At 39.0% G+C, this 26,702-nt stretch overlaps 2 protein-coding genes across 9 annotated transcripts in view; both read left to right on the top strand.

Moving 5' to 3' along the window:
• The first annotated feature begins 1,307 nt into the window (after nt 1–1,307).
• FAM221A (family with sequence similarity 221 member A) lies at nt 1,308–25,706 on the top strand. Of its 7 annotated transcripts, none has more exons than XM_070787946.1 (8): nt 1,642–1,789; nt 4,156–4,329; nt 8,932–9,122; nt 11,263–11,469; nt 16,824–16,928; nt 18,960–19,039; nt 21,476–21,533; nt 25,194–25,706. In XM_070787946.1, exons 1-7 carry the CDS (start codon nt 1,725–1,727, stop codon nt 21,491–21,493), a joined length of 840 nt encoding a protein of 279 aa, XP_070644047.1. In that variant the 5' UTR covers nt 1,642–1,724; the 3' UTR covers nt 21,494–21,533; nt 25,194–25,706. The 7 variants fall into 7 exon arrangements, with proteins under 7 accessions (XP_070644049.1, XP_070644047.1, XP_070644046.1 ...); XM_070787945.1 differs by having other exon boundaries at nt 18,957–19,039; XM_070787948.1 differs by lacking the exons at nt 1,642–1,789; nt 21,476–21,533 and adding an exon at nt 1,308–1,480 and having other exon boundaries at nt 18,957–19,039.
• The window catches only part of STK31 (serine/threonine kinase 31), an 85,431-nt gene continuing 75,558 nt past the window's right edge, over nt 16,830–26,702 (top strand). The window contains exon 1 of one of the 2 annotated variants that reach the window (XM_070787944.1): nt 16,830–16,928. The gene's annotated coding sequence lies outside the window, so the exon portion shown is untranslated. Of the gene's footprint in view, nt 16,929–18,954; nt 19,040–26,702 lie in introns of those variants that run through there. The other variant, XM_070787943.1, reaches the window with a different exon arrangement.

Here is a 26,702-nt window from a genome sequence, read left to right as displayed (position 1 = left end):
ATGTCCCTCTGTCCATCATATTTCCTGGATCAATTTGGATACCTTTGGGGATAAATTATAGTTCAATTATACTTTAAAAAATTAAACCAGAGGTCAAAACCATATATAATATTCTAATTAGCAAAGGTATCAGTTTTCTCCAAGGATATGATAATATTTTGCATTTTGTTCTGTAGTTTTATTTGTCATTCCTAATATTCTTGTTGACTTCTTTGATCAGAGAGTTTACTGCTCCAGCAGCTTCCTGTAAGGATTCAGGATTGCACTAAGCCTATTTTAATTATTTCCCTCTAGATGCATTAAATTGTACTTGACTGCGCAGACACTCCCTTGCCACTTTTTCTGTAAGTTCACATAGCCTAGCACTTTATGTTATTTATCTTTGCTAGTTTAGCTGCTGCCTAAAAGCAGAGCTAGGAGTTCAAAACAAGATAAAAGGCAGCAGCAGCCCATAGGTGTGTTGAGCAGTGCTCCTTCCCCTAAAATAGCCCCATTTCAGGATCACTCCTTGACCTGAGGGTTGAAAGCTTTTTAACTTTAAAATGTGTTTATAATGTGGCTGGGAGAGACTTCAGAGTTTATTGGTTAAGATTGAGTTGGGAGCGAACACTGATAGAAGGGTTATTAACAAAGAGCAGTGAAGGTGTCATTGTTGGGATTGAGACTCAACAATGGGTCTCAAAAATAAAAGACTTTATTTTTGAAATAAAGTATTAAAGTTCAACAATTTTTTTTTAAACTGGATTTTCCCTCCCTGACAATTTATAGAAGGTGCTCAACCCGATTCCCTGGTAGGTCAGCTGATAAAGAATCCGCCTGCAACGCGGAAGACCTGGGCTCGATCCCTGGTTGGAAAGATCCCCTGGAGAAGGGAACGGCTACCCACTCCAGTATTCTGGCCTGGAGAATTTCATGAGGTCGCAAAGAGTCGGACAAGACTGAGCGACTTTCACTTTCACTTTCACCCTGGTCTCTAGGGAGCCTCAGAGTTTGATTCCTGAATAATAATGGATTTCCTACCTCTTTTCCGGGTAACTAAACCAAATTCTGGACATATTACCAATCTCTGGTAATTCAACTTTAAAATGGATTTTGTGGAGAATATTTCCAAAGGTTTTTGGTTTTGTTTTAATCCTAGTTTCTCCTGTTACCTCTTAAATCTGCTACTCACTTTTTTTGAAGAACATGTTGCTATAGTGACACTCAAACTGAACACAGACACTCAAGACTATCTGATTTTCTACGTCACAGTGCTTTTAATGCCAAATCTGAAAACACAGCTGGCAATTATAGCGCTTAGAGCTCTCAAACTATCCAAAACCTTCTCAGAACCAGCGAAAAGTGCTGTAAAAGAAATACGCCCATTCTGTACATCCATTACATGCAAGACACTGCACTCCATCGTCACTCATTATTTTATTTACTACAAGGAGACCTAACAGACCAGGAAGAAGGAGACGGGCAGGGTTTGCGGAGTGCGGTAAACAGCATCCCTACAGCCCCAGGGTTCAGCGTGGAGAGCGAGTTTCTAGTGCCGGGAGTGGCCAGCCAGGTGGAAGCGCGAGCTCTGCGCAGTCACCGCGGTCGTCCTGCCAGGCCAATAGCGGAGCGGGCGAGAGGGGGCGCGGCCGGGCGGGGCGGGGCGGGGCAGGTTTTGGCTGCTCCCGGCTCGGCTCACGTGCGTAGGGCGGCTGGAGCCGGTGCCTCCCGGTTCCCCGCCCGCCATGGAGCGGCTGACGTTACCTCCTGGCGGCGCGGCGGCAGTGGACGAGTACTTGGAGTACCGGAGGTGAGGCAGAGCCTCTGCGGAGCCAGGAGGCCGGTCCGATCCCCTTCGCGGGAGGGGTGCTGGAGGCGCGGGCAGGGGACAGGCGCTGGTTGGCCTTGGTTCCCGGAATCCCGTTCCCGGGCTGGTGGAGGTGGCTTACTTTGATTGCAGGCTTCTTATTTCTAGTACTGTGATGACACGCAGTTCTATTCTAGTAAGTCTCTTCCGAGGCAATTTAAAAGATCTCCGGCTCTGATCCCTTTGAGAAAGAATTATTAACTCCAGATTTACGCAAAGGTCCATTGTTCTTTTCTTAACTGCCCTTGTAGATCACACGTTGAGTACACCTGGCCTGTAAAAGCAGACATCAGGTTTGCATGTTCACTTTGTAATAGGGTGGGACTTGAACTTCCAAACGTACCCCGGACCACGAGGTGCTGGTTTTAGGAGACTGACTGACTGGTTCTAGAGAAACTCTTACCCGGGAACTGGAAGCGCAGCCGCCCCTAGGGCTTTTGGTAGTGACTCACTGCCTGGGGCCCTGACAAAGGCTGGTGTACCTGCAAGAATGTGTTCTTTTTTTTTTTTAAGGTCTCCCAAGAAAGATTTTTGACAGTTGGGAAACTGTGTGAGAGGCAGGTGTGTGTGTGTGTGTGTGTGTGTGTGTAAACGGGAAGTCAGATGATCACTGCCTCAGTGGGAAACAGGTGCAGCTTGAAACCTGAGCCACAGGGGTTGCTCCATCTCAAGGTGGTCCCGCCAAATCCCTTGGGTAAAGGGATTGCTATCTGACTGCTCTTCCCTCGAACTGTCTAGGTGGTATACTTCTGAGTGACGTCCAGAAATATCTAGTAATTCTGAGCCAGAAAAAATGAGGATGAGAAGCTTGATGGGTCAGGTCCCATTCCCTTTTAGGTTCACATAAGGCCAAAAGTCCCTAACAGCTTATACCGAGCTTACCTAGGGCAGAGCTGCTCCTTTCGCCTCCAGTTCTCCAGGCCTTTTCCCTAGGAGCACTATGCTGGGTCCTGATGTTGACTGGACACCTCAGATACTTAGATGTTTAGGTATGTGGAATGTGGGCCTTCAGTTGTAGTCTCATTGCTGGCCTATGAAATGTTGGGGCCTGGGGCGAAATTATTTTCCAAACATAAACTACTTGAAATGGTTCTCTGTAGAAGTTAGAGCCTTGCTGCTCGTAGTGTAGCCATCATGGACCAGCAGTGTAAGCGTTGTTGGGGAGCATTGCCAGGCCCATTGAGACATATTAATCTGAATCTGCATTTGAACTAGATCTCCTGGGGATTCTGTAAATAAAGTTTGAGCAACACTGGTTTAGAACTATATATAATTAATCTCTTTCTTTAAAAGCCTGCATTGATCTTAAGGTCTTTTCAGTAGCTGTTGATGTACTTCTTAATAGCTGTAAAAAGGTGAAATAGCCCAAAACTTAGCTCAGAATAAAATGCCCTTAGTTTTATTATTTATTTATTAGTATGTACCTTAATTATTTAAGGAAGAAAGTTGTGCTGATTTCATAGCTTCTGAATTGGTTTTTATTTTATCTACCATAGCTAAAGGCTTGAAAGTGAGAAAAGGCACTGACTGCACTAAAAATTATGTAACATTCTGCAAATAACACTTTCTGTGACTTTTAAAGGGAGTATGTTCAGTGAGAAATTTCTTCAGTTTTGACCACATGCTTTTGATTATGCTTCCTTTTTAACAAGGAGGACAATTCTTAATTTCCTAAGAAATTAAGAAATAGCAGTAGCTTAATTTTTCCCATAAAAATTTGAGGTCTTACTTCCAGAATTAGAAAATGATATGCCTGATTACTCAAAGCATATGTTAGGTATGAAGTGGTGCAGATCTAAGGGTGTTTGTGGGTTCTATCATAGTTTAAACTTCTGGCCAGGGTTTGGAGTCAGGTATGGACATTAATCATGTTGTCTTCAGCATGGATGATTTTTGTACTATTTTGTTTTGGGGGCAAAGTATATTTAAAGGAGGAAAATATTAGAATTTTTAGCAGTTTAGTCTCCAACTTTAATGTGAAAAATGAGCATGTTTACTTCAGAATCAAAGGAGAAATTGAGATGAATATGTGGTAATTCTCCAGTGATAAACCTGGATCTGTGAAGTCGGATGTTATGAATTCATTGACGGTATTATTTATAATCCTTTTTCTTATGGGAAGCAAAAACTTTATTACTATTGTGTGTAATTTTGCTATTAATATGAGCCTAATGTAACAAAATAAAGTCAAAGCAGTCTTTCTTCTGACTATACATTTGACTATACAAGTATAGTTTAATTTTAGAGTTTATTATTTTTAACCCAGAAAAGAAATACACATGGCTTAAGAGAAGTATCTTTTGTTGTAGAATTGTTGGTGAGGATGACGGAGGGAAACTTTTTACTCCTGAGGAATATGAAGAATACAAAAGAAAAGTCTTACCTATGCGTTTACAGAACAGATTGTATGTGAGTTGGCAGTCACCCACGGGAATGGATTGTAAACTTGTGGGTCCAGAGACACTGTGTTTTTGTACACATAGGTAAGATATTTTATTGCTAAGTTTTCTGGTGATTAGGAAACATAAAACTGTAGCAGGGCATATCTTCCTTCTATAAATAACACTATTGATGATAATTGAGAAATATTTGAAAACAGGTGTTTATATAATATGGCAGAAATTATCTAAGGTTTTGGGGGCTGTATTTTACATTTTTTCTGCTGTATTTTGTTAGAACTCATTATGGAGTCCCATCACCTTAAGCATCTTTCCTTTTAGCATTGATAAGAAAGATATTGGTGCCTCCAGGCTTTGCTAGGGGTTTTTTAGTTTGGCAGGGGAGCACACTCACTCTGCCTCTCCCACCACTGGACAAGGTAGTAGAGAACGGGTCATCAGATTGCAGAACTGATTTTATTTTGTTTATTTATTTTTGTCAAATGTGTTTTAAAATTCGTTTTTATTGGAGTATATTTGCTTTACAATATTGTGTTAGTTTCTGAAAAGTGATAGTTACTCTGTCATGTCAAGACTCTTTGCAACCCCATGAACTGTAGCCCATCAGACTCCTCTGTCCATGGAATTCTCCAGATGAGAATACTGGAGTGGATTGCCATTCACTTCTCCAGGGGACCTTCCTGACCCAGGGCTCGAACCCAGGTCTCCTGCTTTGTAGGTGGATTCATTACTGTCTGAGCCACCAGTGAAGCCCATTTTAGTTTCTGCTATGTAGCAAAGTGAATCAGGATATATGTATATCCTCTCTTTTTTTGGATTTCCTTCCCATTTACGTCACTGTAGAGTACTGAGTAGTGTTCCCTAAACTGATTTTAAAGTTGCTTGAGCTGATCCACACTAAAAAGTTTACCAATCTACAAATAGAAGCATTTTCCCTCACATTTACTAGTCTCTTTTTATATGTTAAGAAATGTTTTATATGAATACCTTTCTCTTTTATTTATACACACACAGAGGACTAGTTCCAAGACCCACCGTGGATACCAAAACCTGGGGATGCTGGTGCCCCACAGCTGGGCCCTTCTGTTTGCAGATGTGGATTCAGCCAACCTTGGATCATAAACATGATCCTTGGAACATGATATGTGATTAGTTTAAGCACAGATGTGGAACCCATAAACACTGAGGGCCTACTGTGTATTTATTGAAAAAAATCTACACTTTAAACCTATATTGTTCAAGGGTCAATCAACGCTGTGTGTGTGTGTGTATGTATATGTATATCTTTCTTTAAACAAAAATACAAGCACGCAAGAAAAGGAAATACATGAGGCTGCAGCCATTGATGTGTGTTACCTGCACTTGAGATTTGCATTTGGCTGTGTTTGTCATTTTCTACTTTAAATTTTATCACTGCTACAGATCGTAGTTGTAAAGCTTAAAAGGACAAAGCTGCTTCTTGGAAAAATCACAGAAACTATTATGTGGTTTTAGGTAAAAACTTTAGCTTTCTATTCCAGAGGAGCCACGGGAGAGCCTCCCTGTTCTGATCGTTTCTGGGGCTCCTTCCTGACATAGTCTTTGTGCAGTTGCTGTTTACACACTCAAGATTTGCCAGAGGTTGTTAGGCAGTTGCTAGGATGAGTCATGTGGTGTGTAGATTGACTTGAAATTTATTTAGCAACCCCAACTAAAAACACTGGAGGAACAGAGGATGAGGGTTATGTTGATATTGTTCAGAATTGAAGAGAGCTTTGGTAAACTTCCATTGACGTGAAAGTGGTAAAGAATCCACCTGCAATACAGGAGACCCGGGTTTGATCCCTGTGTTGGGAAGGTCCCCTGGAAAAGGGAATGGCTACCCAGTATTCTTGCCTGGAGAATTCCATGGGCAGAAGAGCCTGGTGGGCTAGAATCCGTGGGGTCGCAAAAACTTGGACATAACTGAGAGACTAACTCTTCCACTGTTTTCTGGTAAACTTATGTTAGTTTTATCATTTATTCTTATGTACGTTTAGTGCCAGTCTCATATCTATGTACATATACATATCTATATACATATCTATAATGGTACAGCATAGAATTGAACTTCAAAATTGACCCAACATATGTACATATGTACATATACATATCTATAATGGTACAGCATAGAATTGAACTTCAAAATTGACCCAACCCCACTTGGATGGAAAAACTTCTTTAGTACCAGTTGCTCAGTGAGATCTCTGTCTAAATTAATTTTTCCCTATTATAAAAGTGAAACTTGGGAGGTGGGAAGGAGGTTCAAGTGGAAGGGGACATATGAATACATATGGTTGATTCATGCTTATACATGGCAGAAACCAGCATAGTATTGTAAAGCAATTATCCTCCAATTAAAAATAAATATTTTTTAAAAAGTATAAAAGAAAAGTGAAAACATTGGAAACATGGAAATGAAGAATACAAAGAAATGCAGAAAGAAGACACCACCTAAAGCCAGATGCTGTTAAGTTTTAACATGTGTATGTACTTTTTTTATTTACATACTTCAGTTCAGTTCAGTTCAGTTCAGTTCAGTCACTCAGTTGTGTCCGACTCTTTGCGACCCCATGGACTACAGCACACCAGGCCTTCCTGTCCATCACCAACTCCCGGAGTCTACTCAAACTCATTTCCATTGAGTTGGTGATGCCATCCAACTATCTCATCCTTTGTCATCCCCTTCTCCTCACGCCTTCAATCTTTCCCAGTATCAGGGTCTTTTCAAATGAGTCAGTTCTTTGCATCAGGTGGCCAAAGTATTGGAGTTTCAGCTTCACAGCATCAGTCCTTCCAATGAATATTCAGGACTGATTTCCTTTAGGATGGACTGGTTTGATCTCCCTGTAGTCCAAGGGACACTCAAGCGTCTTCTCCAACACCACGGTTCAAAAACATCAGTTCTTCGGCACTCAGCTTTCTTCACAGTCCAATTCTCATATCCATACATGACTACTGGAAAAATCATAGCTTTGACTGGACGGACCTTTGTTGGCAAAGTAATGTCTCTGCTTTTTAATATGCTGTCTAGGTTGGTCATAACTTTTCTTGCAAGGAGCAAGTATCTTTTAATTTCTTGGCTGCAATCACCATCTGCAGTGATTTTGGAGCTCAAGAAAATAAAGTCTGTCACTGTTTCCCCATCTATTTGCCATGAAGTGATGAGACCAGATGCCATGATCTTAGTTTTCTGACTGTTGAGTTTTAAGCCAACTTTTTCACTCTCCTCTTTCACTTTCATCACGAGGCTCTTTAGTTCTTCATTGCTTTCTGTCATAAGTGTGGTGTCATCTGCATATATGAGGTTGTTGATATTTCTCCCAGCAATCTTGATTCCAGCTTGTGCTTCATCAAGTCGAGCATTTCTCATGGTGTATTCTGCATGTAAGTTAAATAAGCAGGGTGCCAATATACAGCCTTAGTTGTTAATTATACGTGTGTATAAATATTGAAGTAGTTTTTCATGACAGAATCATGGAAGTGTTTCCGCACTGTTCATAGTAATTGCACACAAGATTTTTAATACCTCCTTGATACTCCAGCTAATCCAGTTGTGTTTGCCATGTTTTCCCCAGAGCTCCCACAGAATTTCAGGGGCTCACCAGCTGGAGGGGCAGCTAAGGGGAAGGACAGACTCCACTTATGGCTCTTTACCTAGTGTTAGCCAGTTCTGTGTTATCTATTTTATATAGTATTATGGTCTGTAAAAGATATTATTTGAAGAAATGTTTTCACTGTTAGAGTTAGAAAACTGTTTTCTTGTAATATACTTATCCATTCCTTTATTATTAGTTTGTGTTGTGTACATCACTATTTAAAGTACTGTTGCTAATACTACCCTTATGCACAGAGCTCTTTATATACATGGAATAATTTTCTTAGGGTTTATTTATTTCAAAAATGAACCATCTGGCTTAATGGATGGATCTTTTTCTGTTTCTTGAAACCCTATTAAATGGGATTGGTTCTTTGATAACACTCTTTACAGTGTTGTGAAATATGTACAGTTTTTAAAAAAACTTTGACTCTCTTTGCTAAGTGAAAAAGGTATGTTATTATTATTTTAACTTATGTTACCTAGTATAATATTGAGAGTAATAAATTTAATATGATTTTACTGAGTATCATCTAATGAGAAGGAAGCCAGTGGTCTGAGAAAATTACGTACAGCATTTTAGCAAAGAGTTTTGGCTTTTAATGGTGTTAATAATTTATTTTGAAGTTTAAAGTGTAAGTATATTAAAATAAATTATATTAATATGTGTTTATTGAACTTATTTCAATTTTAAATAGCAGACCTGTGAAAATAAATGTAAATAATACACTTTGATAAAGAGAATTTCATGAGCTTTTCTTCATACTTGTGGGTTGTGTTTCTATATTAAAGAATCTGTAATAGTATTTTAAGAGAATTATATGCTATATCTTTGTTGCTGTGAAAATTCTCCTTGATTAAAAATTTAGATGGGTGAAGATTTTCTCTGACCAAAGCAACGTAACTGACAAGTACTGCATTTTAGGGGAGTGTATTTACACCTTACTAACAAGAGCAATGAACAAAAAATAAAAATGAGAAAGAGTCATTTTGCCTGTAAGAGAATACCAGTTGTAATTTCTGGCAGTATCTGCATTGTGCTATTATTTCATCCCTTTCATTTCTCTTAGGTATAAGCAACATAAAACTGACTTTGAAACGATTCCCCCGCAGCGCCCCATCAGTCTGCCTTGCCAAGTGAGGGGCTGCCCTTGCCGGGCTTACGTCTACGTGCCTCTGAACGGCACACAGCCCATTCGCTGCAGATGTAAGCACTTTGCCGATCAACACAGTGCAGCGCCTGGCTTTGTATGCAATGCCTGTGAGTTACATTATGATCAACATATAAACAGAATGCTTTTATCCCCTTACTGAATGTTTGATGTGTTTCTGTGCCAATTTCATTCAGCTACAGTCACATTGGACAACTGGGAATGATTTGATGAACACGTACTCTGAAAGTTTGTGGAAAAACTTGGTTGTTCATATGCTTTTAGTCATCGACCTTAATCTCTAATCTCATGTAATTTGAATAAGGTTAAGTAGTAGTAATAGATTTTAAAGAATTACTAGATACGATCTAATTCAAAATTTCAAATTCTGGATGTTCTACCAACTGAATTCCATTTACAGAATAATCACCCTTAAAAAGGAGTTTACAGGTCTAAAAATTTTTTATGATTCACTTGCAGATTATTATGTTACTGTATAAAACATGGTTTGATGGGAAAAACAAAATGTAGCTTGATGGTTTTAACATTTTGTAGGCAATAGCACCCTTATCTCAACGTGCTTATGCTGTGCTCAGCCCCTTCAGTCATGTCGGACTCTTTGCGACACTATGGACTGTAACCTGCTTGGCTTCTCTGTCCATGGCATTCTTCAGGCAAGAATACTGGAGTGGGTTGCCATGCCCTCCTCCAGGGAATCTTCCCGAGCCAGGAATTGAACTCCCATCTCCTGCCTTAAAGGCAGATTCTTTACCCACTGAGCTGCTGCTGCTGCTGCTAAGTTGCTTCAGTCGTGTCTGACTCTGTGCGACCCCATAGACGGCAGCCCAGCAGGCTCCCCCGTCCCTGGGATTCTCCAGGCAAGAACACTGGAGTGGGTTGCCATTTCCTTCTCCAATGCAGGAAAGTGAAAAGTAAGTGAAGTCGCTCAGTCGTGTCCGACTCTTAGCGACCCCATGGACTGCAGCCTACCAGGCTCCTCCATCCATGGGATTTTCCAGGCAAGAGTACTGGAGTGGGGTGCCATTGCCTTCTCCGACCCACTGAGCTACTGTATCTCAATACCTGTACCCAAATCCCAGCCACCGTTTCATATGCTCTGTCCCTTGATTATCCTTATAAAAACCCTTTGAAATAGGTAGAATATTTTTAAAATTAGCTCCAGTATTTTTCTTCAGGAGATAGTTTTCCCAGTTCTCTTTGTAGTATCTTGAATTGAAATCTTATGATTAAATATATTATAAAACATTTTTATTGACAATGGCAGACATAAATTGTTTCACTAAGTATGGAAGTATTTGAATAAAACTTATTTATTATGTGCTTTGGTTTCTGTACATATTTGTCAAAAGTGTGAATGTTTAAGGGTTTTGTAATGGTATATTCTGGACTGTATTTCAATATGGTTTGTATTTTTATATATAGTGATTTCATTAAGATATAAGTAACATGCTAAAAAATTCACACACAGTTGAAGGGTACAGTTCAATGGCTTTTATATTCAAAGTTGTTCACCATCACCACGATAAATTTTAGAATATTTTCATCACCCCCAAAAGAAATTTCATATCCATATCAATCATTCCTTATTCCTCTTACCCCTCAACTCTAGACAGCCAGTAACCTACTTTCTATCTCTATGGATTTACCTATTCTAAGCATTTCATGTAAGTGGAATCATAGAGTATGTGGTCTTTCCTGACTAGCATCTTTCACTTAGTATAATGTTTTTATGATTCATCCATGCTGTAGCACACATCATTACTTCTTTCCTTTTTTATCGTTAAACAATATTCCATTGTGTCCTTTCTGTATCTGTGAGTTAGCCTTCCATTATGGCTTTTATGGGGAATTGACTCAGGGACATGTTTCCACATTATTTCTTCACTACTGGGTTGTCCCCCCGCACCTGCTTTTAACTCAGTATTTGAGGAGAGGGCCTTCACTTCCTAGCTCTCCAGTGTTTTTAGCCCAGTATCCTTTAGTCCTAGTTAGTTTTTCCAATTTTTTGTTGCTGTTGTTGCATACTCCCTTATGCTTTAGCATCTTTTAGAAATAAGAGCAGTGGCTGGAGGAAAGGAGTTCAGGGGTAGAGGTAAGCACTGGCGTCAGAGGACAGTGTATGAAAGATCCAGAATTCAAGTGGTTTGGGCCAAGCTAAGTTAGTTTAGAGGGCATATAACTAATTACCTATATTTGAAAACATTGAACTCCTTTTACATTTTGATTCAGGTTCTAAGTGTTCGGGATTTCATAGTTGCTTTACTTGTGCTTGTGGTCAGCCTGCATATGCCCATGACACAGTAGTGGAAACTAAGCAAGAAAGACTGGCTCAGGGAAAACCAGTGGGGCAGGACGTTCCTTATGCAGCAATGGGAGGATTAACTGGCTTCAGCTCGCTGGCAGAAGGCTACATACGATTAGATGACAGTGGAATTGGTAAGTGATGATATATGAACTGTGAGCTTGTCATTTTGCTTTTATGTGTGCTAACAATACTGAAGCCTTATATTTGTTTTGCACTTTAAGTTATTTATGTTATTTTCAAAAAAATTATCTCATTTTATTTTTATTTTTTTTTAAATGTTTTATTGTCATATGCAATGTTTGATTATTAAAGGAAAATTAAAAAACATAAGAGGAAAGATCCTTGTTCATGGTATTTAGATTATCCTGACTCACAGCTTCATTGTTTGTAATAGTGAAATAATATTTATTTTATTTGATGTGATACAGTTTACCTGTTACCCTATTGTATGTAAGTTTCACCATTATAACTACCTCATTTTGGAAACATAGGCTTTTGTACATGTGTACGTATACACATGCATGTGTGTATGTGATAGTTTCAGGTGAACTGCAAAGGGACTCAGCCATACATATATGTGTATCCATACTCCCCCAAACTCCCCTCCTGTCAAGGCTGCCATATAACATTGAGCAAAGTTCCATGTGCTATATAGTAGGTCCTTGTTGGTTATCCATTTTAAATAGAGCAGTGTGTACATGTCCATCGGAGAAGGCAATGGCACCCCACTCCAGTACTCTTGCTTGGAAAATCCCATGGACGGAGGAGCCTGGTAGGCTGCAGTCCATAGGGTCGAGAAGAGTCAGACATGACTGAGCGACTTCACTTTCACTTTTCACTTTCCTGCATTGGAAAACCCACTCCAGTGGCAACCCACTCCAGTGTTCTTGCCTGGAGAATCCCAGGGATGGGGGAGCCTGGTGGCTGCCGTCTATGGGGTCACACAGAGTCGGACACGACTGAAGTGACTTAGCAGCAGCAGCAGTACATGTCCATCCCAAACTCCCCAACTATCCCTTCCCCACATCCTTCCCCACATCCTTCCCCTTTGCAACCATACGTTCATTCTCTTAAGTCTGTGAGTCTCTTTTGTAAGTATCTACTGTAAATACTTCTGTTTATGTGGATTTTTGGTTTTACTATAAAAATTATGTAAACATAAGTGAATATTTTCTTGTTATAAAAGATTCAAATAATAGAGATGAAGTCAAATCCCTCTGGAACATTTCTCTTAACCCCAGATTCTTTCGTGAAAGTGAAGTCGCTCAGTCGACCCCATAGACTGTAGCCTATCAGGCTCCTCCGTCCATGGGATTATCCAGGCAAGAGTGCTGGAGTGGGGTGCCATTTCCTTCTGCAGGGGATCTTCCCGACCCAGGAATTGAACCCGGGTCTCCCACATTGCAGGCAGACACTTTACCATCTGAGCCACCAGGAAGATTCTTTAATAGAGGGTAATTTGCTGACATCAGTTGATTTGTATTATTCTTTTTAGCATACATTTTTTTATAGTTTACTATTTTTAACTTAAAAAATTTTTTTCAAAGCATTATTATACCAGGACATACAAATCTCTTGTTTTTTGTAATTGCTTCATAGTATTCCACATTTTATGTGTATATATATATAAACTGTGCTTAGTTGCTCAGTCGTGTATGACTCTTTGCAACCCCGTGGACTGTAGCCCACCAGGCTCCTCCGTCAGTGGGGATTCTCCAGGCAAGAATACTGGAGTGGGTTGCCATGCCCTCCTCCAGGGGATCTTCCTAATCCAGGGATAGAACCCGGGTCTCCCGCATTGCAGGCAGATGGATTCATTACCATCTGAGCCACCAGGGGAAACCCATATATATGTATGTATGTGTGTGTATATGTGTGTGTATATATACACACACATATATACACACACACACATATATATTTGTATATGTGTACATCAATTTGTAGATGTGTGTGTATATATATATATATACACACACACATAGCAGTTTATCTAAACGTTTTCCTTGTTCATGGTTATTTAGATTATTTCCATTTTATTTATTTACTCATTTTTGCTTTTGAACTTGCTTCCTTGTGTACTATGTAAATTTGAGTCTACATAGTAGGTGGATGGAGAGAAGTGAAATTCTTGGGTTGAAGTGTCTGCATATGTGAAATTTTAATACATTCATTCTGTTGAATTGCCCTTCAAAAATGCTGTCCTTGTTTATACTTACTCTAGTGATGTTGTAGTTTACCTATTTCCAAACATTTATACTGATCATTGATGTCATTACCCTGAGTTTTATTGCCAGTCTGATGTGTGAAAATACTGTCATTGTTTCAGTCGGTTGATTTCCCTGGTTATTAGTGAGAGGGGAGTCTCCTTATATTCAGTGGCCATTTTACTTTCTGTGAGTTGTCTGTTCATATGCTTCACTCATTTTTATGTTTTATATTTTCCCATTGATTTATAGGAAGTCTTCTTATACATATATGCTGTATACTAATCCTTTGTATTTATTTTGGATGTTTTTTCTTCCAATACATCATTTGTCTTTTGAGATTTTGTTGTGGTTTTACGGTTTTTAAACGTTGGAGGCAGGCCTTACCCTACTCTCATTTTATAAATATGCTTTCCTTCACTTTATTTAATTTTTTAAAATTCCATTCCAACTTATTTCATTTTACTTTAATGCCTAATTTTTCTTTTGTTTTTATGTTTAGCTTTCTCTTGTATCTGGAATTTATTTTTCGTGAAAGAGTAAGGTGTGTATAACTTCAGTTTTTGTCCAAATTGATGACAAGTTATCCAAAAACATTTTTTCCCAAATAATTTGAAACTTTATCTTTACTATATTCCATCATACTTATTTTATGGCATTGGCTTATTTATCTATTTTGTGCAAATATTTCATATTTTTAATTATTCTTCTTCATAGTGTGTTTTGATAGTTGGTTAAATTCTTTCTGTTTGTGTTCTTTTTTCAAGATTGCCTTGACATATTTATGTATTTTCTTCTCTTGGTTATTTTACAACTAGCTTGTTAAATTCCATAAATAAATTCTTTTCAGTTTTTATGGATACATGATTGTATTAGGCTCATGCGTCTGTTACAGAAAACCCAATTATCAGTGGCAAACAAAAAATGATGGTAGTGATGTTACTGATAATTATGGCTTTGTACTGCCAGGGTTTGGTCCAGCCTCTTTATGTCTATTACCTCATTTAATCCTCATAACTATTCTGAGTGAGGTGCTATTATTAATCCTTTTTACAGACAAGGAAAATCAGTGCAGAATAGTAAAACATCTATTCTGTGTTATTCAACAAGTAAGTGGTAGGGTTGAGCTCAACCCAGAAATTGTTCTGGTCTCATTAGTCTGCCTCATTGTTGTCTATTTCTGTGCAACTACTCTATTGTTTCCATAACTACAGCTTTATAGTAAATTACTACGTATGACTTCATTTTATTACTTTAGAATTTTCCTGACCTATTCTTTCCTTTCAGTTTTTTCAGAACTTTGATATTATTTTTGAAAAAATTCTATTAGTTGAATGTTTAGATTAATATAGGAAACATACTGTTTTAAAATATTGAGTCTTCATTTCTTTGTTGTCTTCTGTATAATTACATGGAATTCTCAAGTTATCTGCATAAAAGTCCTACACAATTCTTAATTTTATTTCTAGGTATTTCATCATTTTTTGTAGCTATGATACATGAGTTTTTCCCTTCCTTTGTATTTTCTAGCTGATTATTTAAAAAAAGGAAATATTTTAGGCAGCTTTTGTTACCAGTCATTATTACTTAATCTTAGAATTTTGAATGTAAATTTTTAGTTGATTTTGCAAATATTATTGACCCTTGAACAACAGGGGTTTGAACTATGAGGGTCCACTTATATGTGGATTGTTTTCAATAGTAAACACCACAGTACTACATGATCTGCAATTGGTTGAATCTGTGGAACTGGAGATACAGAAGACTGACTATAAAGTTATATGCAGATTTTGACTGCATGTAAAGGATTAGTACCCTTAACCCTTGCATAGTTCAAAGGTCAACTGTAATGATATTTTTGCCTCTTCCTTTCCAATATTTATGACTCTTTTATTTTTGATTAAACAAAATGGCCGGTACTTTATGAACACTGCTAAGTAATAGTGGTAGTAGCCAACATCTTTGCCTTTTTGTGACTATTGGTCTTTTATCACTTAAGCATCTTTATAATAGAAAGAAAGGAAACCTCCCCCTTTTGACTCCTGAGGGATGGTGGGTGTAAAGAGAGGTGAGAATGAGAAGAAAAAACATAACATGTTTTTGTCCTGATTTTATATGTAGGGGAGCTGGAGCAGAGAGAAGTCTGCCCTACTAGCCATGTACAGTCCTGGGTAGAGAGAACCTCCTGCTGGAATTTGGTTCCTTTGTGAGGCTGAAGGAGGCTGTGATTCCCAGCTCATAGTGGGTGCTTGGAAGGCAGCAGAGCTGTGAGGCAGCAGGCCTGCCATGACATCTGTCATACCAAAGGGCAAAGGTGACAGCAGAGCAGAGCTCGATGTGGGTCTCCTGAGCTCTGGGGAAATCGGTAGAAAAAGAGAGGCATCTGAGAGGTCTGGGAGGCTTCCTGTGCGACAGTGTTAGGCTACCAGGCCCTGAGAAGCTGAGAGATTAAATTCCAACTTAAGGCCAGCCTTTAGCACCTGACATCAGTAGTGCACATAGCAACCAGAGGACACACAGGGACCTGGCTGGACCTGAGCCCCCTTGTCGGATCTTCCCACAGGTCACAAGAGGGAGGAGCTGGGAAAGAAGGGAGCAGGAATCTGAAGGCCTGGGCAGTTGTCCTGAACAGCACACTGTTCACTTTATAGGAAAGGATTCAGTTTGAAAAGCAAATGGGACTAAAAGTTTATTTCCTCTCCTTTACCCGTGGAAGGGGACAGGCATGTAGGGGAAGGGTGACATTTATGAAGTAGAGCACCTACCACTTCTCTCTGCAGTTTCCGTCCTTTGGTCCAGAAGTAGTGTATTTAGCAGTAGGTCTTTGTAGGTTGTGGTTTAGGGTTGTGGACGTTTCCTCGTTTTATTGAATAAGTTTTCTTTATTTTTGCATTCCTTGTCTTTAGATGGTTTCCCAGTGAGGAGTAGAGGAAAAATACGTTTATTCAGCCCTCTGCAACTAGAGGCTTTTTTTTCTCTGAATGTCTCACTTTTTATTATGTTTTTTGACTGTGTTAAGCTTTTATACTTATTTGCTCATGTATAGTTATGTTTTTGTGTAATTTTTTTTCTGTGAAAAAGATCTCTCAGAAATGCAGAAATGCTTTTACCCATTTGACTCTACTTTATATGGCAGATAAAAATCTAAAAAAAATTTCTTTTTACAGAAAGGATTTTTCTAATGATTCTACTGGGGTTCTAATTTATTTCACTTTTGAAATAACTTATTTGTATCCTAACAGAGATTTAGTTTTCATTCTTCACATTTTTGTCCTCAGGTGCACCATCAGCTGAATTTTTAGACTCTCCAGTTACGGCCATGGACCACCCATTTCTAAAGGCATTTCAAGCATCATCTAGCTCTTCTCCAGAAACGCTAACAGGTGGTAATGAAATTAAACTGAAAAATATTTTTGGTGTTAGTAAATAAGAATGTAAATTGATATATTTTCCAGATTACTGTTTTTCCCCCAATATTACCATAATTTGATTATCATTTTTCTTTCCTATTACCCACGCACTAAGAAAAAACAATAAACTTAATTTTTAACTTGGAAAAACTGCTAAATTATGAAGATTCTGATAATACTATAGTTTGGAGCTTTAAAACCTTACTCTGGTTCATGTAATTGCTTTGATGTCTGAATAAGAGCAGCCTCTAGTGGACTAATTGCCTTGATCCTTGATACTTTAGGTTCTCCCAAGTAAGATGTAATCCAGTGATAATTATAGGTTAGCAAGGTTTTATTATTCCTAAATTACACATAAAAATGAATGGAATTTATTTTTAAGCACTTTATTGCATTTTCTTTATTGTAAATAAGAATAAAAACAATGAAGGACTATATGATTTATGAGGTACTTACTATTTAAAAGTATTTTTAAATAAGAATTTTCCTTTTATTTTCATACAGCCTTTCCACAAAGAATTTTAAGGCTGCTTACAAAACAACACACAATGAAGAAATTATAAAATGTAGACAGAAGAAATTAAAACTAAAACAAAATGACATAATTGTGTCTTTTTTTTTTTTAGTTAAGGTATAGTTAGTTGGAGATGGTTAAAAAATTATTTCAGTTGTGAAAAATTTGAAAGCAGATATTAGCATCACTTATGGTTGCCTATGCAAACTGTCTAGTCCATTCAGGTAGCTGTAACAAAATGCCATAGATTGGGTGGCTTATAAACAACAAAAGCTTACTTCTCAGTTCTGGAGGTGGGGAAGTCCAGATAAGGGTGCCGCATGGTGGTGTTCTGGTGAAGGCCTCTTCCTGATTCACATGCACTGCCCTCTTGTGTCCTCACATGGTAGAAGGGTTGAGAAGTCTCTTTGGCGTCTCTTTTATAAGAACACTAATCCCATTCATGAGGGCTCCACCTTCATAACCTAAGAACCTCCCAAAGGGCCCACTTCCTAAGATCATCACACTGGGCATTAGGATTTCAACATATGCCTTTTGGTGGTGGGGGGCACATACATTCAGACCATAGCACAAACCTTCAACTGTTACTTCTGTGCATTATCTGTTGTAGGGTTACATCAGTTTTTAGTTATAAAATGTAAAATGTAGTTGAAGAAAACTGAGCACTGATGTGAAATAGCTATATGGTGTTATTTAATAGTGCTTCCCTGGTAGCTCAGATGGTAACAAATTTGCCTGCCATGCAAGAGACCCAGGTTCAGTCCTTGGGTTGAGAAGATCCCCTGGAGAAGTGAATGGCTACCTACTCCAGTATTCTTGCCTGGAGAATTCCATAGACAGAGAAGCTTAGCTGGGCTACAGTCCACTTGAATATCTGGAGAATGTTTACCGATGAACATTACTTTTTTAAAAACACATATATACATTCTTTTTAATATTTCCATTATAGTTTCTCACAGGATATTGAAATAGTTCCCTGTGCTATGCAGTAGGACCTTATTTTTTTTTTCATCTGAATGTAATAAGTTTGTGTCTAACAACCCCAAACTCCCAATCCTGTCCCTTCCCCCTGCCCCCTCAAACATTACTTTTGTCTTATGATGCTTTCTGAAAAAGAGGGAATAGAATCAGTGATTCATTTAGATAATTTCTGGTTTGAAAAGTAAAATCACTTGGTAGGAGGAAAGTTTTTTTTTCTTTCTATTTTTTATTTAAGAATTTATAATTATATCAAATGTTACTTATTACAGTTGGCCCTTGAACAGCACAGCAGAATTAGGGGCCCCAACCCCTGTGCAGCTGAAAATCCTTGTGTAAGTGTATAGTTGGCCTTCTATATCCGCAATTCCTCCACATCTGGGCATACAACCAACCTAGTGTCGTATAGTACTGTAGTAGGTATTTATTGAAAATTACCCAAGTGGATCCACACAGTTCAAACCCATATTTTTCAAGGGTTTGTACTGAGATTTGATTTTCCTTGTTAGTAGGTACAAGTAGTCAAGTTTCTTCCTTAAGGAAACCGGAAGAGGACGATATGGCTTTCTTTGAAAGACGATACCAGGAGAGGGTAAGTCTGTTGGAAAATCTGCTTACATTAAGCATTTACTTGTAACAGAGATACTGTAGGGCAATTATATATTGATTGTGGGTCATCATTAAAATCTTTACTTATAGCTGGTGTTAGGTCTTGAGGCTTATTTAGAATAATTCAGAGAGAAACAGCTCTGCTAAAAATGATATTAATGGCCCACATACCACAATGGTGTGATCAGTCACCTAGAGCCAGACATCCTGGAATGCGAAATCAAGTGGGTCTTAGGAAGCATCACTATGAACAAAGCTAGTGGCAGTGATGGAATTCCAGCTGAGCTATTTCAGATACTAAAAGACAGTGCTGTGAAAGTGCTGCACTCAGTATGCCAGCAAATTTGGAAAACTCAGCAGTGGCCACAGGACTGGAAAAGGTCAGTTTTCATTCCAATCCCAAAGAAGGGCAATGCCAAAGAATGTTTAAACTACCACACAATTGTACTCATCTCACAGGCTAGCAAAGTAATGTTCAAAATTTTCCAAGCTAGGCTTCAACAGTATTTGAACTAACTTCCAGGTGTTTAAACTAGATTTAGAAAAGACAGGAACCAGAGATCAAATTGCCAACATCTGTTGGATCATAGAAAAAGCAAGAGAATTCCAGAAAAACATCTACTTCTGCTTCATTGACTACACTAAAACCTTTGACTGTGTGAATCACGACAAACTGGAAAATCCTTAAAGAGAATACCAGACCATCTTACTTGACTGCTGAGAAATCTGTATGCAGGTCAAGAAGCAACATTAAGAACCAGACATGGAACAACAGACTGATTCCAAACTGGGAAAGGAGTATGTCAAGGCTGTATTTTGTCATCTTGCTTATTTAACTTATATGCAGAGTATATCATGTGAAATGCCAGACTGGATGAAGCATAAGCTGGAATCAAGATTGCCAGGAGAAATATCAATAACCTCAGATGTGCAGATGACACCACCCTTATGGCAGAAAGCAAAGAGGAACTAAAGAGCCTCTTGAAGAAAGTGAAAGAGGAAAGTGAAAAAGCTGGCTTAAACCTCAACATTAAAAAAATGAAATTTTTAATTAAGTAGCAAGTATCCTTTTTTATCTGACTTTACATCAGAATCTATTTTGTCCTGACATGGAAGTTTCTAAGGGCTACTTCTAAGTAAAAATAAATACACCAAAATGTACAAATAATTCCAATTATGTAAAGACATTAAGCATATATATCTAGACAGCATATTAAAAAGCAGAAACATCACTTTCCAACAAAGGATATTCTAGTCAAAGCTATGGTTTTTCCAGTAGTCATGTATGGATGTGAGAGTTGGACCATAAAGAAGGCTGAGTACTGAAGAATTGATGCTTTTGAACTGTGGTGTTGGAGAGTTCCTTGGACTGAAAGGAGATTAAACCAGTCAATCCTAAAGGAAATCAGTCCTGAATATTCATTGGAAGGACTGATACTGAAGCTGAAACTCCAATACTTTGGCCACCTGATGCAAAGAACTGACTGATTGGAAAAGACCCTGATGCTGGGAGGGATTGAAGGCAGGAGAAGAAGGGGATGACAGAGGATGAGATCATTGGATGGCATTACCAACTTGATGAGTTTGAGTAAACTCTGGGAGTTGGTGATGGACAGAGAAGCCTGGCGTGCTGCAGTCCACGGGGTTGGCAATGACTCAGACAATTGAGTGAACTGAACTGAACTGAAATGAGATATCCAGTGAACTAGTGAAGTTGCTCAGTTGTATCTGACTCTTTATGACCCCATGGACTGTAGCCTACCAGGCTCCTTTGTCCATGGAATTTTCCAGGCAAGAGTACTGGAGTGGGTTGCCATTTCCTTCTCCAGGGGATCTTCCCAACCCAGGGATGGAACCTGTGTCTCCCGCATTACAGGAGGATGCTTTACCATCTGAGCCACCGGGGATGCCCATATATATATATATGTATAATGTATATTATAATATATATTATTAAGATATATATTATTATATATATAATATATATATATAGGCATCTCTGGTGGCTCAGCAGTAAAGAATCCACCTGCCAATGCAGGAGACACAGGTTCCATCCCTGGGTTGGGAAGATCTCCTGGAGAAGGAAATGGCAACCCACTCCAGTATTCTTGTCTGGGAAATCCTTTGGACGGAGGAGCCTGGCAGGCTACAGTCCATGGGGTCGCAGAGAGTATATACCTTATTGGGCAGCACAGAAAGTTCTTTTGGAAAACACTGATCTAAGCAAAAGAAGTGGTGATAGAATCTCAGGGGGAAAGATGAAATGGTCAGAGTGAGAAAAGGAGAGACTATTATTGCAGCATCATCAAGGATTTAATCAAATCAGTGTTCTTGGAAAACACAGACACAACTGAGCTTTAGTGTTTCCTCATAAGCTTATGAGGGGCAGGGTTCTAAATTCCTTCTTTCCCTCCTCCAGGAACTTGGGCAGTGTTGACTGCCTTGAAAACATGTGAATGGTATTTGCTTGTGGCAAGGTAAATGGGGGAGTTCTTATCTGTGAATATTTCAGGGGATATCCTTGGCCCATTCAGACCTAGAATTTATGGATTTATTGGTTGTAGTTTTATTATGACTCTTTAGCCTGTGTGATGAATGGAGTGTAAAAACTAAGAAACTAAAAAAAAAAAAAAAAAAAAAACTAAGAAACTCAAACATAACAACTTTCTCTCAGCTGACCTGTACCGTTCACATCATTAATGCTTGTCTTAAACTCCAAAAAACTTAAGACAAGCACCATTGAGGGAAAAGGACAATTAGGAAGCTGAATCTGATGGGTTCAGGGCTGCCTTTAGAAAGCAGTAACATCCAAATCTGGTTTTGCTTTTTGCTAATTGGTATCATTGGGTGTGGGGAAAAGTTGGTTTTGATAATTGAAGCTTTTGTGGTAAAATAGCTTACTAACTACGTCTACATCTTATTGAAGAGTTGCTTCTTAGCTTGTTTTATATATCAGGTCAACTTGTTTGGTCTCTTTTCCCTATAAAAGGAGAATTGTATTAAGGAAACAATTATTAAAGGTCAACTAGTTGCAGGATACTGTGTTAATGCCAGAAAAATTTTTTTTAAAGGGAGAAAAAAGAGGTGTTTTGCCATTTGGACACTGTATTAGGGGAATCTATTTGCTAGGGGGGCTTCCCAGGGAGCATCTGCCTGACAATGCAGAAGGTGCAGGAGACCTGGGTTCAGCCCTTGGGTTGAAAAGATCCCTTGGAGAAGGAGATGGCAGCCTGCTCCAGTATTCTTGCCTGGAAACTTCCATGAACGGAGGAGCCTGGCGGGCTACAGTCCACAAGTCACAAAGATTCAGACACAACTGAGCACACACACACATTTGCTAAGTACCGTTTGAAATGAGCAAACACTGCTTTGGCTTTTGTTTGCATGTTTAGCATCTTTGATCTTTTTGATGTTGTGTGAAAGTGTTAGTCACTCAGTCATGTCTGACTCTGTGTGATCTCATGGATTGTCTCCTCTGACCATGGGATTCTCCAGGCAAAAATACTGAAGTGGGTAGCCATTCCATTCTCTGTGGGATCTTCCCAACCCAGGAATCGAACCTAGGTCTCCTGTATTGCAGGCAGACTCTTTACCATCTGAGCCAACAGGGAAGCCCTTTTTGATGGTACTACAAATCTAACACTTGACCCTAAATGAGAGGGGTGAGTGAAAGTTGCTCAGTTGTGTCTGACTCTTTGCAACCCCACGGACACCACAGTCCATGGAATTCTCCAGGCTAGAATACTGGAGTGGGTAGCCTTTACCTTCTCCTGGGGATCTTCCCACCCCAGGGATTGAAGCCAGGTCTCCCACATTGCAGGCAGATTCTTTACCAGCTAAGCAACAAGGGAAGTCCAAGGACACTGGATTGGGTTGCTGCTGCTGCTGCTGCTAAGTCGCTTCAGTCATGTCCGACTCTGTGTGACCCCATAGACAGCAGCCCACCAGGCTCCGCCGTCCCTGGGATTCTCCAGGCAAGAACACTGGAGTGGGTTGCCATTTCCTTCTCCAATGCATGAAAGTGAAAAGTGGAAGTGAAGTTGCTCATTCGTGACCGACTCTTCGCAACCCCATGGACTGCAGCCCACCAAGTTCCTCCGTCCACTGGACTTTCCAGGCAAGAGTACTGGAGTGGGTTGTATCCTATCCCTTCTCCAGCAGACCTTCCCTACCCAGGAATTGAACTGGGGTCTCCTGCATTACAGACAGATTCTAGCATTTATTGAGTGGTTATTAAGTACCTAGATTTATATATATATATATATATATATATATATATATAAAATCTTATTTAAACCTTTGGAACAACCCCTTACATAGTACCTATTACTATGCCTTTTCTAGAAATTACAAAGCTGTTAGCTAAATAACTTGCCTCAGGTGGTTAATCACTACTTAAGGGACTTCCCTATAGCTCTGATGGTAAAGAATCTGCCTGCAGTGCAGAAGACCCAGGTTCAATGCCTGGATCAGGATGATTCCCTAGAGAAGGAGATGGCAGCCCACTCCAATATTCTTGCCTGGAAAATTCCATGGAAAGAAGAGCCTGGCAGGCTACAGTCCATGGGGTCGCAAAGAGTTGGACACAAAGCGACTAATACACACACAGGGAATTCAAGTACTTTCTGTCTGATTCTAAGGCTTATAATCTTTGTCTTAGAATGGAGTGTTCTTTGAGGGACCTACAGGTGGCCTGTTGACTACTGGTACAGAGTATAAGTGTGATATGAGTGTACAATATTTATTTTTGGTTGTGCTGTGTGGCATGCAGGATTTTGGTTCTCTGATCAGGGGTTGAACCTGTGTCATCTGCAGTGGAAATGTGGAGTCTTAACCACTAGACCACCAGAGAAGTCCTGAGTGTATGTATAAATGAGGTTCCCAACCAACTGAAAGAGGAGAGAGAAAGGGGAAAAAATGGGAAAGAGACTGAGGTGGGAGTCATTCAGTTTTATAATTTGGAAGTTATTTGTAAGTTGGTGAGATTGGGTAGACTGATTTTACTAGATCTCTTCTGCTTTCTTGGTATTATTCCTGTCACATTAGAAGATAAGAGGCCCTGCCTCCACCCACCCAGCCCCATAATTTCTCTTCCCTTCTCCTGCAGGGGCAAGGCAGTGGTGCTGCCTATGGGAATTGGTGTATGTGAGCATTAGTAGCAGTAAGAAGAAGACGTGTTTTGTGTTCTTTGGAGTCTTTCCACCACCCCCCCACCCCACCCCCCACCCCCCCTCCCCCACCACCCAGGAAAGACTGTGTTTCTAAAAGATCAGAAGGCTGCTTCTTAGGGTATGCAAGCTTCTTCTTTGTTTCAGTTACAGTGGAGAAAGAGAGCCTTCTGGAAGGTAACTGTTGAAATGCAGAAATCAAAATTGTAGGAAACCGTCCTTTAAGCAGTATGTGTTCCAGGGGTAATCCAACTGGATTAGGTGTCTCCTGTAATGCTGTAGGGAATGTGCACAGGCTGGATCTAAGGTTAGGCATTCAAGCTTTTTTTTTTTTTCTTTTTTAATTTTAGAGGCAATTAAAAATAATCATTTCTCCAAATCAATATTCATTATATGTTATGTTGTTAAAATGCTTTGGTAAAGTTGAAATCCAACCATACTTGATTATGTTTGTAATTAGAAAATTTTGTCCATCTTTGACAATGTTTCACGCACACAGAGCCCTTGATAGGACCCCTCTCTGCAGGGTTCTTGCTTTTGTGCTCATTGTGTGAGTCCTCTGTTCAGTCAACACTCCTCAAGTCTCTTGTGTGCTGAGCTCTGTGTGTATATGTGTTTATGTGTGTGTGTAAGTGAGACTCTCAGCCTCTTCCCCGCTCTCTGGCCCACTCTCTCTGTCTCTAAGGTGTTGCTGAAGTCTGCCCTTGCTCTGAGATAAAGAGAAGAAAAAGAGGAGCAAGAGGGATTGGGAGCTTGCATACCCCAACAAACTATATTTTAAAAATTCAATTAGGTCCTTTCAACAATCAGGTTGTGGCTTTAGTATTTAGCAGCTTAAGAACTGCTAAATAACTGTGTAAAATGGCTGTGATAAATAAGACATGAATCCAAATGAGGTATGTACCACTTTTTTTTTTTCTTTAGGATGTTTTACAAATTATTATATCAACAAATATTTTAAATTTTCAGATAAAAATGGAAAAGGCTGCTAAGCAGAAAGGAAAAGCACCATTGCCATCAACAATGAAACCTTCATGAACACTACTGGGGAAATTAAAACCAGCATCCAAATATGTCTTTTGTGTGTTAATTATTTAAACATAATAATAGTTTATTTTTCCTCAAATTACTTACATTTTTTCTATGTAAAAATGTCTTTTGAATGTTGCCTTATTTAAATGTGACAGTACCTTATATTACTTTTACCAAAATTTATGATTTATTACTTTATATAAACTTTTTTCTCTCTCCTAACAAATGAGGCTATTTTCATGTTAGTCAAAACTTTAAAGTACAGTAGCTATTTTGAATTTATAATAATTTAACCTCTTCAGGCTACTTAAAAATGTTAAGATGTTATTGAGGGTTTGAACAAACATTTCATTCAAAATAGTTAAATTAAAATCCTTAGTTTTTTTATTTTCTAAACTTTGTAATTTTGATTTATGTTTTAAAATAAAAACTTTTAAAATTATATAATTACTTTCTAGTGGTATCTAATGATTTTTAGGTTGTTTTGTTAATATGAGGGGCTTTCCTGATGACTCAGATGGTAAAAAATATGCCTGGAATGCAGAACACATGGGTTTGATCCCTGGGTTGGAAAGATCCCATGGAGGAAGGCATGGTAACCCACTCCAGTATTCTTGCCTGGAGGATTCCATGAACAAAGGAGCCTGGCGGGCTACCGTCCATAGGGTTGCAAAGAGTCGGACACGACTGAGCAACTTCACTGGTTCATACGGTTGCAAAGAGTCGGACATGACTAAAGCGACTTAGCAAGCATGCACATTAACTATGAATTATTGATAAGTGTATTGACACCTCCTGTGTGCCATTTCAAATTTTCTTGGTCCCCCTCTAACCCCAGTACTGCTGTGAAACACTTCCAAGCAGACTTCTGACAGCTTCACATGGAAGCTGTTTGATGACACTCTGTCTTGGGACCATGCCGTTACTGTCTTGCTGTATTATCTAAAGATCCTCTGACACTGTAGCTTGGGATGCTCACTGGAACCCTCTGCATCATACATGTTAGTGTGCGTGGAACATTTACTATGACTGACTACATTCTACGCCATAAAACAAGTCTCAGTGCTTTTTTAAGATTCAGATCATAAATTATGTCCTCTGACTACAATGGCATTAAATTAGAAATCAGTAACAAAGATGTCCCAATATCTGGGACTTTGCCAAATATTTGAAAGTTGTACAACATATGTCTAAATACCCCATGGGTTGAAGAAGAATTCAGAAAAAGAATCAAACCATTTAATGAATGAGAATGGAAATAAAAATACGTGTGATTCAGCTAAAGTAGTAGTTCGGGGGAATTGACAGTGACAAATGCATATACCAGAAAAGAAGATTTCAAATTGGTGACCTCAGCTTTCACCTTAAGGAACTAGAGAAAGAAGAGAAAATTAAAATTAAATAGGAAAAAGGAAATAATAAAGATTAGAGCAGAAATAGAAGACA

This window comes from Bos indicus, chromosome 4, assembly GCF_029378745.1.
Source record: "Bos indicus isolate NIAB-ARS_2022 breed Sahiwal x Tharparkar chromosome 4, NIAB-ARS_B.indTharparkar_mat_pri_1.0, whole genome shotgun sequence".
NCBI lineage: Eukaryota > Metazoa > Chordata > Mammalia > Artiodactyla > Bovidae > Bos > Bos indicus.
The sequence above is the reverse complement of the archived record's forward strand: the minus strand, read 5'-3'. Positions and strand labels throughout refer to the sequence as shown.

Coding starts and splice junctions, on each gene's coding strand:
- FAM221A (XM_019958878.2), top strand. CDS start 1,725: ATGGAGCGGCTGACGTTACCTCCTGGCGGCGCGGCGGCAGTGGACGAG. Junction 11,470..16,823: donor ATTAGATGACAGTGGAATTG/GTAAGTGATGAT, acceptor TTTTGTCCTCAG/GTGCACCATCAGCTGAATTT. Junction 19,040..25,193: donor AAAGACGATACCAGGAGAGG/GTAAGTCTGTTG, acceptor TTAAATTTTCAG/ATAAAAATGGAAAAGGCTGC.